The 14,137-nt window shown below is 47.3% G+C and overlaps 1 protein-coding gene across 4 annotated transcripts in view; it reads left to right on the forward strand.

Annotated features, from left to right (window-relative positions):
* The window catches only part of FERMT2 (FERM domain containing kindlin 2), a 114,879-nt gene extending 101,763 nt beyond the window's left edge, over positions 1–13,116 (forward strand). For 2 of the 4 annotated variants that reach the window (XM_032765925.2, XM_032765928.2), the window contains 4 exons: positions 2,033–2,053; positions 2,669–2,793; positions 9,300–9,441; positions 11,779–13,116. In XM_032765925.2, coding sequence (XP_032621816.1) covers positions 2,033–2,053; positions 2,669–2,793; positions 9,300–9,441; positions 11,779–11,952 — 462 coding nt within the window. In that variant the 3' untranslated portion in view covers positions 11,953–13,116. The remainder of the gene's footprint in view (positions 1–2,032; positions 2,054–2,668; positions 2,794–9,299; positions 9,442–11,778) is intronic. The other 2 variants (XM_032765927.2, XM_032765929.2) reach the window with 1 other exon arrangement.
* The last annotated feature ends 1,021 nt before the right edge of the window (positions 13,117–14,137 follow it).

Genomic DNA, 14,137 nt, shown 5'->3' on the forward strand with positions numbered 1-14,137 from the left:
GGCTGGTATTTCATCAATTTACAAGTGTTGAAACAGTGTGAATAAAAAACTGTTTCAACATTTGTAAATTGATGAAATACCAGCCATTGAAAATATGTATTTTTAAAGAACTATGACTTAATTTTTGAGTCATAATCTATATCTAGTCAGTGCATGGTAAAATCAAATTATTTCTACCACAAAACAAATACATGGATTGCACAAAGTCACACAGTATTTGGCTAAAGTTGCAAAAATAACTAAAGCATTGCTCAGTGTCTCTTTAATGATTTAGTAAACTCAAGTACACTGATTGTTAATCTGTAGTTAAATTACTGTGTCTGAATCCTGTCTCTGGAAATCAGAAGGGGGGTTGCCATGCAAAGAAGCGGGAAAATGTAGCTATTTATTGGCACAGTATGATTTCCTGGCAGTGGAATTTCAATTTCTATAGCCCTTATTATTCTCCGAATAAGCCTTTATATCCATGGGGATGGGGAAGGATTGCATATATAACAAATAATAACATATAAGGCGTTGTAGACTTGAGCTTAGTAAAATGGACACTGGGGAAAATATTAACTTGTATTATTTACCCAGTGTGTTTATATCTTGGTTAAGAAGCAATAGGCACAGCGCTGGAGATAGCAGTTAAAGACTTGTAAAAAGCCAGGCCAACAATTCTGAAGCCACAGATCCCTTTAGAAGATTAGTTAAGTATAAATAGATCCTTTTAGTTAGAAAGGCAGCAAGAATGTTCCGCAGTTTTGCTCCTTTTGCATTTTATTAGTTTCCTTCTTCTTGGTGTCCTGGAGATTGTGTAAGTTGCATTGAGGCTGTTTATCCCACAGCATCATGTGATGGGGGAGTAATGGAGAATGGAGAAAATGCAGCCCTCAGGGAATTCATGGAATGTAGATTGCCAGCTAAAAAGGAACACCAAGCTACTGCAATATATTCAATTGAGGGTAATTTTGAGGGGAAAACTTCTCACCAAGTGCAAGTTTATCTGAAATGTACATTTTCAATATCCATTGATCCATTAAAGATAAATGTGAAATATTCACTAACCCATATAGTCTCATTATTGGACTAATGATCTCAATAGGTCATTATAATGTGAATGTCATTGATCACATTAAATATTGTATCAGCTGGATGAGTTGGTCTGCTTAGGGCTGTGGTGATATGGACACTTGGTTTACAAACCAGCCCTCTAACTGGTTCATGGTTTTACTGTAAACTGACATTTGCAATATTACAGGTTTGCAAATGGATTTAGGAAATGCTAAGACAGAAACACAATAGGTTCATAGTCTTTAAATATTAATGTGTGAATTCTGATTGGGTTTTGTGGCATTTACTCTGCTCAGAGCAATGAATTTCTGTGGTTTTACATCTAAGAAACATTCAGTCCAATATAAACAGAAGACCACGTTGACAGTTGCAGTCCTTAGTGTAGTTGTATCTTCAGGAAAGAGGATGCATAAAGCAGATAGCAATTTTAATTTTTGCTTTCCTTGTGTAATTTTAGAATCTTTGTAGTCACTGAACTGTTTGGGGCACTTTTTATTAATTTATTCTCTGAGAAGGGTACTATGGGGATATTTTCCTCATATCCAAAGCGACAGAAGCTACTGGGTTTTTAAATGGTAAATGGCTTTGCACACTCTGAAGAGGAGTAAACTTGAATCTCATTCAACCAAAGACCTTGAAAGAAGGCTGACGATGGGAATTTTCACTCTATTTTTGACTTTGGCCACCAGTTGAATTCTGAAACGTCTATAAAACATACATGAATCATTCTAGATGAATGAGACATTCCTAATCTTTGATGGCTGTAGAATGAGGGATGGTTCTGTTTCCTTGTTCCCTTTTTCATGCTTGCATTCACTTTTTGCTGTTTTCCTTCCTAAGAAAATTTGCATGTTTTTTGCTTGAACTTCAGTTTGCAGATAATTTGCACTTTTTTCTTTGCTTTGTTGCCATATTTCTGATTTGCTTTTTTTTTTCTTTCTGCTTCCTTTTCCTTTATTCGCTTTGTCATCTACAGCCAGGCTATATAAGAGACTTGGTAAGTGACAGTAAAAATAAATAAAATAAAATTCAGATAAATTTAATTTAAAAAAAAGTTTCAAACCCTTTCACATGGAGAGTAGTCCTAAAACAAAACACCTAGAGGAACATAACTCTTTTAGTTTTAATGATGATCCCCAGTGATTTTATGCTGTCAGTCTGCTAATAAGAATCCTTTATACTAGAAATGTACATTTCAGGAGTTGATGCTCATTGTGCATCTTAAAACTAAATGTGTGCCCAAAACGTTTGCATCTATAATCATACCTGGTATATAAAAATGATACACACAAATATTTAGTGGTGCTTCGGTAAAAGCAGCTCCATATTTGTCTTTTATTAACTATGGCAAGACTGGCAGCTGTTTTCTGTGACATATTCCATTTCTTGTCCAATGACATATGACGCAGTTTAGAAACTGCAGAACATCTGTTTGATAGTGTAATTAACTTACTAAAATTTCCAACAGGGAGTCTGACATCTTATGAGTGGTTTCGGGTGTGTAGGTTTTTTTGCTTGTTTTAGTTTGGTTATGGTTTTGGGTGGGGGCATGGCTTACACGATATTTCAAACGTACAACAGTTGCCTGAAGACTGTGTTTAATCACATTCAGATCACAGCCAGGATATTGGAGGCCCATCAGAATGTAGCTCAGATGAGTCTAATTGAAGCCAAGATGCGATTTATTCAAGCTTGGCAGTCTCTACCTGAATTTGGCATCACACACTTTATTGCAAGGTCAGTGGTTTTGCTTAAGTAATAAGGTAAAATTTCATGTACAAATGAGTAGATTATTCTCTTATTTGAAGGTACCATGAGACATTTCCAGCTGAGAGCGGTGTAGTTTAGACAGACAACTTCTGTAAAATGCTTCAGTATGCATAATTACAACTTCACATGCAACATTATCTGCATGTAATAGTTAGAATTCGATTTAAATGTGTGGGGAAGAATTTTATTCTATTGCTGCATTTATTGTTCTTCTTCGAGTGCTTGCTCATATCCATTCCAAGTAGGTGTGCGCGCGCCGCGTGCACGTTCGTCGGAAGAATTTTCCCCTAGCAACACCCGGTGGGTCGGCAGGTGCCCCCTGGCGTGGCGCCGTTGTGGCACCGCATATATACCCTTGCCGACCCACCCGCTCCTCAGTTCCTTCTTACCGCCCGTGTCGGTCGTTGGAACAGTGGAGTGCGGCTTAGCTGACCTCTGCTTCCCCAGCTCTTCACCTGTTTTTTGTCTTTCTAAGTTCATAGTTCTAGTTTGTAGACTGTTAGTTGTTAGTAGTTGTTAGTATAGTTACTGTATATAGATAGAGGGCTGAGGTTCAATCCTCCTCACCCTCCCGGGGCCCGGGCTCATGCCTGGCTCTCCCGGTTTCAAACAGTGCTCGGCCTGTCGCCGGCCGATGCCTACGGGAGACCCCCTGATCACGCTGCCTGAGTGCCTGGGGAATCCCACCTTACGGACAAGTGCCATATTTGTAAGTCCTTCAAACCAAGGACTAAAAAGGAGCGGGACTCTCACTTGAAGCAGCTCCTGATGGAGGCGGCCCTCCAACCCCTGCAGCTCTGGCACCGAGTGTGCAACACAGTCCGCTGCCGGCCGAAGTGCTCCATCGGCACCGGAGACCACCGGTCACCGTCGGAAAAACCTCGGCACCGAAACCGTCTCCGGCGCAGAAGCCAGCCGGCACTGCACCCTTGTCTCCAAAGGCAAAGAAGCCCCAAAGCTCCTGCGGTTGCACCTCGGCACCTAGCAGTCTGAGCATGGAAGACCGAGCCGTCTGGCACTGCAGCTGCATGCGGCACCGGATTCCCGCACCGTCGACTCCGGCCAGGCAAGAAGCCGTCGAGTCCGGTGCAAGACAGCTCCCGGCACATGCCTTGGTTGAGCTCGCTGTTCCCCACCACGCCGGAGACTTTTCGCAACGGCGAAGGAACTGATTGCGCTTACAGAGCCTACTCTGCCTCAACCCTCCTGGCACCGCCGGTGCGGGTCCTTTTCTTCGGCGGGAAAGCCGGCGATGATCAGGCCAACAGTCCACCGAGGCGACGGACAGGCACCAAAAATTCGCGGTCGAGGTCCCGGCACCGCTCCCGCTCGTATCCAACCGATCAGCATCCAGAACGACCGCTCGCAGTCCCGGTACCGATCCCCCTCTCGGCGCCGGTCCGTACTCGCGGCACAGGTCCAGGTCGCGTTCTCCCGGACTGGTACTCAGCAAGGCGGTCTGGCTCCCGGCACTGTTCTCGAGGGAGTCGATCCACGCCGTCGTTACTTCTCGGTCCCGGTCGACCTCCCCCAGGCACCGCGCTGGTCGAAGGTCCCGGGTCCAGGATCTCGGCAACCGGTATGACTCCCGGTACCCGGCTCTCCGGCAACGGCGTGATGTCCGGTACCCACACTCAGGACTATCCGCTCCGCCCTGGCCGTCGAGACACCCGTCGGGTTCGTCCCGCCCAGACAGCGCTCTGTATGAGGGGATTTGGACCCCCACGCCCGTGCCCTCCCTGAATCCCCAGGGATTGGAACAACCAACACAGTGGTCCTTCTGGACGCCTGGGCCTACCACCAAGCCCAGGGCGATCCCACGCACAACGTCGCGGTCAGCGCTTCAGTCCGTCGGGTACCAGAGGCCACCATCAGTCGTCCTCCCCAGCAGATGACGACGTTTCAGCCGGTAACCCAGGGCCCTGAGGGCGCAGCAGAAAGCTGACCCCCTCTGGAACAGGAGTCACAGCATGAGCCACTGGTCCCGGGTCTCTCGTCCTCCTCCTCGCCAGATGAGGCGGTAGCGGGTACATCAACCTCGGGGTCCGCCCCCCATCGACCTTCTGAGCCCACCAGGACTTGCTCCACTGCCGTGTCGCGCTGAGCATCAACCTCCAGGTGGAGGAAGTCCCCGAGGGTGAGGACCCGGTCGTGTGACATTCTATCTCTGATGCCCCGACGCGTGTAGCCCTACCATTTTTATCCGCTCCATCCAGGCTAAAGCGGACTCGATCTGGCAATCTCCGGCGTCCATCCCCAAACGGCCAGAGGCATGGAGAGGAAGTATATGGTACCATCTAAAGGGTACGAATACCTTTACACCCATCCTCCCCATGCTCTCTGGTCGTGCATCTGTGAACGAGAGGGAGCGCCATGGCCAGCAAGCCCCCGCCCCAAAATCGCGGGAGGCTAAGCGTATGGATCTACTGGGACGCAAGTATACTCTGCAGGGGGTCTACAGTTGCGCGTCGCTAATTCAGCAGGCGCTTCTCAGTAGATACAAACTTTAATACCTGGCAATCCATGGGCAAATTCACAGAACTGGTCCCGCTGGACTCCCGCCCAGAGTTCCAGAGCCTGCTCGAGGAGGAGAAAAAGATCTCCCGGACCGCACTGCCCGAAATGCAAACAGCCAAACCAAACACCGAGGACAAGTGCGTTTGTCCCTGGATTGTTGTACCACAGGCGTAGATGGGCAGAGAAGGTGTGCACCGAAGACACGTAGCTGCACGGCATATCTCATGTCGGCACACGAGCTAGAAGGCAATCATGTATGAGGTCTGAGCCCTGGTGAGATGCAGTCACTCGCCTGGAGAGGCGTGAGCTAAATCGTGCACGCTCGAGATGCACGCCGTGACCCAAGACGATAATTTCTCGAGATGAGACACGGTGACCTTTCATCCTGTCTGCCACGGTGACAAAAAGTTGGGGCGTCTTACGGAAGGGTCTGGTGTGGTCAATGTAGAATGCTGTGCTCTACGTACGTCCAGCGAGTGTAATTGCTGCTCTCTACGGATGCGTGAGGTTTAGGAAAAAGACCGGGAGGAATATGTCTTGGTTGAGGTGAAGGATGAAACACCTTGGGAAGGAAGGTTCAGATGCGGGCGAGCTGCACTTGTCTTGTGGAATATATCGTGTAAGGTGGGTCACCATGAGAGCGCGAAGCCGGACAATCTCTAGCGATGTAATGGCTATAAGGACGCCACTTCATATAATACAGGAGAGAGGCAGGTTTGCCAAGGTTGGAACGGAGGGGATTATCTCGACCGAAACCAAATTGAGTCCAGGAAGGGGCGGGGCAGCGGACCTGAGGGAAAAAGCGCTCCACCCTTTGAGAACCTCGAGAACCATCGGGTGAGAGAAACAGAGAAGCTCCTTCTCCGGAAGGAACTCAAAATGGCAGCCAGGTGTACGCGCAAGGATGAGAGTGCGAGGCCTGTGCTGCTTGAGGTACAGAAGTTCACGATATTAACATGGATGGGAGCCTGTGCAGGTGTCGCATTGTGCGCCTGAAACCAGCAGGAGGAACTCTTCACTTGGCACGTAGGTTAGCTCATGTGATGTTTCCTGCTACCCAGGAGGACTTGCTGCACTGGGGTGGCGCAGCGCAGCTCCGAGCGACTCAACCACTCAGGACCACGCCGTCAGGTGGAGGGATTGCAGGTCGGATGATGAGAGTCTGCTGTGGTCCTGGGATATCAGGGTCCTGATGGAGGCAGGGGAATGGGCTGGCTACTAGAGAGGTCTAGCAATGTGGTGTACCACTTGTTGCGGAGGCACAGCTGGGCGATCAATCACTCGAGCCCTGTCTCTGCGAAGCTTCACCAGGACTTCTGTGCACTAATGCTATGAGAAAGGGTGGGAAAGGCATACAGCAGGTGGTCGACCAAGAGACGAGGAAGGTGTCCGATGAGATCGAGCGGGGCGAGACCGCGAAAGGAGCAGAACCTGGCACTCTCCGGTTGCTGTGGAGGCCGAAGAGGTCGATGTGGGGAAGCCCTACTCTGGAAGAGAGAATGGAGCTACATCCGGTCGAGTGACCACTCGTGGGCTAGAAATGACCTGCTGAGGCGGCCCCGCTAACGTGTTCTCGACTGACTCCTGGGAGGAAGGAAGCCACCACATCCATGGTGGGCTAGTAACAGAATTCCCATAACCTGATCGCCTCCTGACAAAGGGGACAGAGAGCGGGTCCCTTCCTGGCTTGATATAGTGCATCGCGGTGGTATGCCCGTGAGCACAAAACACAACGGGCCTCGCAGGTGGTGAAGAAAGGCCTGACAGGCGAGGTGGACTGCCCGTAGCTGCTCTCGGTGTTTATATGGCAATGATAGCTCCTTGGCGGACCAAAGACTTGTTTCCGACGAGCCCATTCCCATCCGACAGCCCCCAGCCCACAGATGTGCGTCCGTTGTCAGGGACATGGACGTTGCCTGGGGTGGAATGGCACGCCCGCACCACCAGGGAGGGGTTTGCCACCAGCGGAGGAGTGTAAAGAGCGCTGCGGGGATGTGACGACAATGCCATAGTGCTGTCTCTGGCGGTAATGGAGCGCGTAGCTCGATTGAAGCAGGAGGAGCAACTTTGAACACCTGGAGGCGAAGGGTGCACGCTTGTCGACAAAGAGTTGCAGGCCGCCTAATGAGACCCAGAAGGTCTGAGACAGGGACTCCGGAGCCGAGGCGGTCGGTGAATGCTTGTAGGCTCTCTATGGCGGTGACTACTTTGGAAACTTTGGAACGCCGTCCGCCCCAGGGAGACCCTCAGGACGAAGCTGTTTTGGAGCGAAAAGTGTGAGTCCCAGGACAGTCCAAGAATTCTATCTCATCTGAACGGGCATAAGAAGAATGGATCCTTGTCGAGATTGATCATGAGGCCCAAAACTCAAAACAGCTCATGATCGACCGCTAACGGGTGTGCGGCGACCTGGGTTGGAGGTCCGTGAACATAGCCAGTCGTGCCAAGGTAAGGAGAAGTCACGGCGCATATGCGCTGAGACGCGAGGCAGGCGGCCACCAGCAACTGCCATCACACTGTGAAAACACACGTGGGGCGATAGAAGTAAATGCCAAAGGGAAGGACCGGAATTGGAAGTGACGATCTTGCCCCATATAAGCCAGGTAGCGTCGTCTGTGGGGGTAAATTGAACATGAAAAGTACGCGTCTTCACATGTCGAGAGCAGCGAACCAGAGTCTCCCGGATCCCAGGGACGGTGATAATAATCCCAGAAACCAGTCTAGAACTTCAACTTCGTTTAAGAAGGCGTTGAGTCCGCGAGGATCTAGGATGGGTCGAAGCCTCGCTTCGACTTGGGGATTAAAAAATAAACGGGAGTAAAACCCCCTGCCCTGGTTCTCTGAGGTTATCCGCGTCCTCTATGGCGTCCGATTCGAGAACAGAGGAATCTTCCTGCCAAGGAAGATGCCCGTGAGAGCGGTCCCCTGAAGTAGGCACTCGGGAGGGTGGAGCTGGAGTAGGGCGACGTAGGGAGCCAGTGATGGGAGGAGGTGAAATAACTGAGATGGTTACCAAACCCGACCTGTGCATAAGACACCACAACTGGAAGATCCGAAGTTGAGTCAGCCCTATCAACTAGCGGGGAGGAAGGAAGAAAGGATGGTTGGAAAACTTGTGTAGGAGTCCGGGGAAGGATGGGCTCGCTCTGACCGCATCCTTCAACAAAGTTTTGCTTTGGTCCCCGGCGGTTGGTTTGCAGAACCATTATTCTGCCCCCGTTAGAATTCAGAGACTGTGCATCTCCGTTCACCCGGCCGACATCTTTCTATTAAAGTCCCTGTCGAGGGCGGCAGCGTGGGGGCGGGGGAGGTGGTAGGGGCGTTGAGGGTTGGGCCTGAACATAAGGGCACCGCCCGTTGGCTGCGGAGTTGTGCAGAAACACAGAGTGGACGGGGTGACTCTAAGGATAAAGGTTGTTCCCTTGAGGGCTTTGGAACGCTAGGCCAACTCCGACCCCACCGCCTAGGTAAGGCTTGGGATTCACCTACTTGGAATGGATATGAGCAAGCACTCGAAGAAGAAAAGACGGTTACTCACCTTTGTAACTGTTGTTCTTTGAGATGTGTTGCTCATATCCATTCCACACCCGCCCTCCACCCACTCGGGTGGGTCGGCAGGGGTATATATGCGGTGCCACAATGGTGCCACGCCAGGGGGCGCCTGCCGACCCACCGGGTGTTGCTAGGGGAAAATTCTTCCGACGAATGTGCACGCGGCGCGCGCACACCTACTTGGAATGGATATGAGCAACACATCTCAAAGAACAACAGTTACAAAGATGAGTAACCGTCCTATTCTTTCTCTGTAGTTCTGAAGTAGTAAGTTGCGTCAGCACTGGAAAGAAAAATTAAAATCACGTTGGTTCAGCTTGTTTTATGAGTCAGTTCAATCAATGAACACACAACATTTCTACATCTGTGTAAGGTTTCTTTTTTATAAATCTAAATGTGCCTAGATTCCAGGGGGGCAAGAAAGAAGAGCTGATTGGAATTGCCTACAACAGACTGATCAGAATGGATGCAAGCACAGGAGATGCAATTAAAACGTGGCGATTCAGCAACATGAAACAGTGGAATGTAAACTGGGAAATAAAAATGGTAAGCAAGGTTGCATTTACAGAGCTGGGGAGACACTGTTATTTGCCCAAATGTCCATTGTAAGGCATCTTTTCGATTAGAACTACACATGACTTAGATTTAGCCTGAGGGTTCCTCCTGGTTTTGTTACATGAGGACACTGCTTGGTTTCATAAACTATTTCTCTTTCTCTCCTTTGAGTGCAAGATTTCTTCTTAAACTATTTACAGTTTGTGTAGGATTTTTGAGTGCAATTCAATCTTGTGTAAGCTAATTCATTTATAGCATCCCCAAGAGTTTCTTATACACTATAAGGAATCCACTTAAGATTTTATTACCTTCTTGGAAATAAGGACTGTATCACACCTCCCCCACCTAAGTGGGCCTGGTGATTGTCTAGACCGGGTGGCTATGTGTCTTGGTGATCTAGTAAAGTTTTCTGATTTTATTTTTTTATGAAGCTATTTCTAGGAAGACATTTAGCTCTAATGTATAATCAATGTTTATCATTTGGGGACCTATCCTACTTCCATTAAAGTCGGCAAAAAAGCTCCTTCTGACTCCAACAAGAAAATCTTTTTAAAAAAAACAAAACAAAAGTGTTTAAAAGCTATTCGTGACCTTTTTTCACTAAACCCCAATTAGACCCTTATTACTCAGCAGATGTTTGTGTGCAAATACGCAGCCCGATACCTAAGCATAATCAAATTTCTAGGCTAAGAGGGTAATGCTGGACTGCTTACTGCATACAGCTGAATTACCTAGATTTTGTTTTTTGTTTTAGTTTTTCACTTTTTTATTCACAGCACAACTTAGAGTTTGGTGGAACTAATGGACAGTCGATATCAGATGCTGTTGTGTAAACACCAAGCTGGTCCTCTAACCAGCTTTTACTCATGCATGCACAAACTCCCACCAGCACTTTGCAGGTGCAACGCTTGGTTAAAACTTCCCACTGTTGTGATAGATTATTTAAAGGGCACGTCTCTGTGAATACCCAAGCACTATTAGAGGCTGAGGGCTGAAAATGCGTCCCGGTAGCTTTTAATTTTGGGGCGGTTTGGATTTTTTTTTAAACCAGTTCCTTAAGCCACAATACAGTAATGCCTCACTTAACATCCTCCTGCTTAACGTCCTGTCGAAGTTGCATCGCTGCTCCATTAGGGAACATGCTTGTTTAAAGTTGTGCAGTGCTCCCTTGTAACATTGTTTGTTTGGCTGACTTTACATGGGAGCATTGCACAAGTTCCTTTGAAGGGGAAAGCGACGCTTCTCTCTGGCCGTTGACTGCGTGGCTGCCCCTGCTCCTTCTGTGTCCTCTGGGCCGTGCTCACAGGGCCACATTCCGAAAGGGGCTTCGGGACCAGGGACCCCCTTAGACCATGGCCCTGCAGCCCCTAAAGCCCCTGCGTTCCGGATGGCCTTGCCTGCCGGGGGTGGGGGGGCAGCTCCCAGAATCATAGCCATGGGGGTGGTGCCACTCTGCGCAGACCCTCCTGCACACCCCCTGCACCAAACAGGAGCTGCCCCAGGTAAGTGCTCTGCACCTCCTGCCTGCCCCAGCCCTGAGCTCCCTCCTGCACCCCCACCCTGAGCACCCTCCCGCACCTTAACTCCCTCCCAGACTCTGCACCCCTAGCCCTGAGCCCTAGGGGTAAGCCAGAGGCACCTCCCCACATATAATGCCTTTTGTCTGCCCCGCAAAAAATTGCCTTTTAACCTAATCCCCCGTATTTACATTAAATCTTATGGGGAAATTGGATTCCTTTAACATCGTTTCATTTAAAGTTGCATTTTTCAGGAACATAACTACAACGTTAAGTGAGGAGTTACTGTATCTCAGGTTGTTCAGACTAGATGCTCTGCAAGGAACTTGTTGGCTTCACTTATGCCAGAGTCTGACTGGTGTGGGCTAGCAACACTACTGGCCTCAAGAGTTAATAAACAGTACATCACCGACAGGAGATTTTTCTGAAGACTTCAAATTAGAGACTTTGTTAATAGAACCACAATAGGCTTCTTGGAGGGGAACTAGTAATTTGGGGGGCAAATCCTTCCCCCTAATAGTTCTATATCAATCATTTTTTCTCTTCAGAAAATAGACACAGAATATCAAGCATGAAACTTTAAATAGTTGTTTGCTACAAGGGAGACTTACTCCATCCGGGCAAAGTAGTTTTAAAATGTTTGGACAAGAAACATATTTGCTTCATCTTAAGCTACATAACTGTTTGCTTAGACAATACAGAATACATCTGGGCTAATGGAGAAGCACAGAAATGGGGAACTCCTGAAGCTGGTATAATTTAACGTGACCATCTTGTTGATCCTAATCCAGTGTGTTTTTTTGCACTGTAGGTTACCGTAGAGTTTGCAGATGATGTAAGGGTGTCCTTCATTTGCACGGAGGTGGATTGCAAAGTGGTTCATGAATTCATTGGTGGCTACATCTTCTTGTCAACGCGAGCAAAAGACCAGAATGAAAGTTTAGACGAAGAGATGTTCTACAAACTTACCAGTGGTTGGGTGTGAGTTTGATGTACTGTATACTGAGAGAAACCCCATGGCCATATTAATATTTAACTTTTAAAAGCTGTTATTTGAAATATGCTGCTTAATAAAGTAAGCTTGAAATGTATCTGTTTTTTTTTTAAATCATGGAAATTTTTGCATTACCAGACCAGTTAATGTATGTGCACTAACGAGCACTTCCGTTAATCTGCTATGAAGAGACAGTTTATAGGCTACATAATGTAGCAAATTCTGCCTCTGGTCTTTAGACGCAATGGGCAGATCACGATCAGAGTTGACTGATTTAAGATAGCCAAATTATAAAGAGAACTCTAAGCCATCTACTATAAAGCTATCCAGGGCTTAAACTATATGAAGTCTATTTATCATGTTTAATGCATGTTTTTTCTTTAGTGTTTTTTTTAATACTGTAAATTTGACCTCCTGTTTTTGAAGTTCCTCCTCCTATTGACTAGAATTTTGATCTCTATTTTCACACTACATGAATCAGGACAGTTGCAGATGCCTGACATTATTTTGAAGATAGTTGTGTGGGGCCTTGAAGAACAGTCCTCTATTAGTCTGTTATAGTTTGGTTTATGTGTTAACTTTTTCCTTTGGATAATCATTTATATTGTCTCTCTTTTTTTTCTTCTTCTTTTACACCATATTGTGTTACCACACTCTCAGTACTCACCAGCATACTCACTGTCTGCCTATGATATGCAAATTTTTTCATTACAGTATGAAGTAAAGGTCTATGAAGTATAGGTTTTGTGTAACTTATGTAAAAACACAAATTTTATAAAATTGTACAGTTTTTTTTTTAACTAGTCTCACAAGCCAACTAGAATTTTGCATAGGTCTAGTGTGTCAGCATTAACTATATAGTGCTTTTAAAAGATATGGATAGCAATTTAGGGGGAAAAAAAATTGCCATACAATACTTTTTTATCTAAGTTAAGTATGACTTTATCGTTGTGCCACACTGTCCTTAGCTCTAATGCCTGGAGTCTGGGCGTCCCCATATGTTGCACCAGTGCAGAATTAACACTATTAAGGGAGCTCCTGCCCTGCCCAATGTCAAGGAATAACCAGTATTGTGTTCCAATAGTCTGTGGGTTAAAGACTATGTACAAATGCATTTTATTTTAAATAAAAGTCAAACCTTTTATTTAATGTTCAGTTTCCACTTCTGGTTCTTTTGCCTTGTGTAGAATAATCTTAATTTCATACCCTACCAAATAGATTTACCAGAACATTCTGTAGGATTTCACAGGTTGTCCCTGTTGCTAATAACTTGTCTAGTTGCATAAGAAATCATACCTTATGCCGCGATCCCATCCTAGCTCACAAGCCAAGTGTTGTCTGGGTGGGTCAGTACTTGGATGGATCACCTCCAAGGGAAGCCCAGGTGCTCTAGAAACTAGTACTGGTGATTAGGTGGGTAGCTCTCGTCTCCTCCCATGCCAGTACTGAACAGATATTGCAGCCTGGTACTGCGGGGGGACTTTTTGCTGCTAGACAGTGGTAGTGTCTTTCAGGAGAAATGTGAAATGGATGTCTTGGCTATGGTCACTAAGGACTTGTCTCCACTTCAAAGTTAACTTGAGAGTTGTCCCTAACTCAAGTCCCATCCCCACACACAAACCCTTGACTCAACGTGCAGTGGTGCTTGAGCTGGCTGGCCTGTCGTGGGATGTAGCCTAAATCCCTGGTCAGCAGCTGATGAGCTGTGCTAATACAACCTCTCTGCAGTGTGGATGCAGGCTAGTGCCCCTCAAAAGCCACTGCTCCTCCAGGGCCTTCCTGCAGTTTCCCCATGCGACAAGCACAGACGAGTTCTCCCACAACTTACTGGCCAACAATTCAGAGGGACTCCACTTCCTGCAGCACGAAGAGCCGTGGAGATGCCCCCAGAAGTCTTAGCACCACAGATGAATGAGTACAGCACCAGTGTGGATGCAGCGGCTCTAGTGTTACTTCCCACTGTAGCCACTCTCTCAAGCTAGGCTAACTTAAGAGGAGTGACTCCAGTGTAGGTAACTTGCATTAACTCTGCAGAGAAGACATTCCCTCAGTATCCTGCAGCATTAGCCAGGTGGTTGGATATTAACCCCCACTGTCCTGGCTCCCTAAATGCCCCCTTGCATTTCCAGTGGGCTACAGTGTTCTTTTCTGATCATATGCTGATATGTAGCATTGC

The sequence above is a fragment of the Chelonoidis abingdonii genome, chromosome 4 (genome assembly GCF_003597395.2).
Source record: "Chelonoidis abingdonii isolate Lonesome George chromosome 4, CheloAbing_2.0, whole genome shotgun sequence".
NCBI classification, from domain to species: Eukaryota; Metazoa; Chordata; order Testudines; family Testudinidae; genus Chelonoidis; species Chelonoidis abingdonii.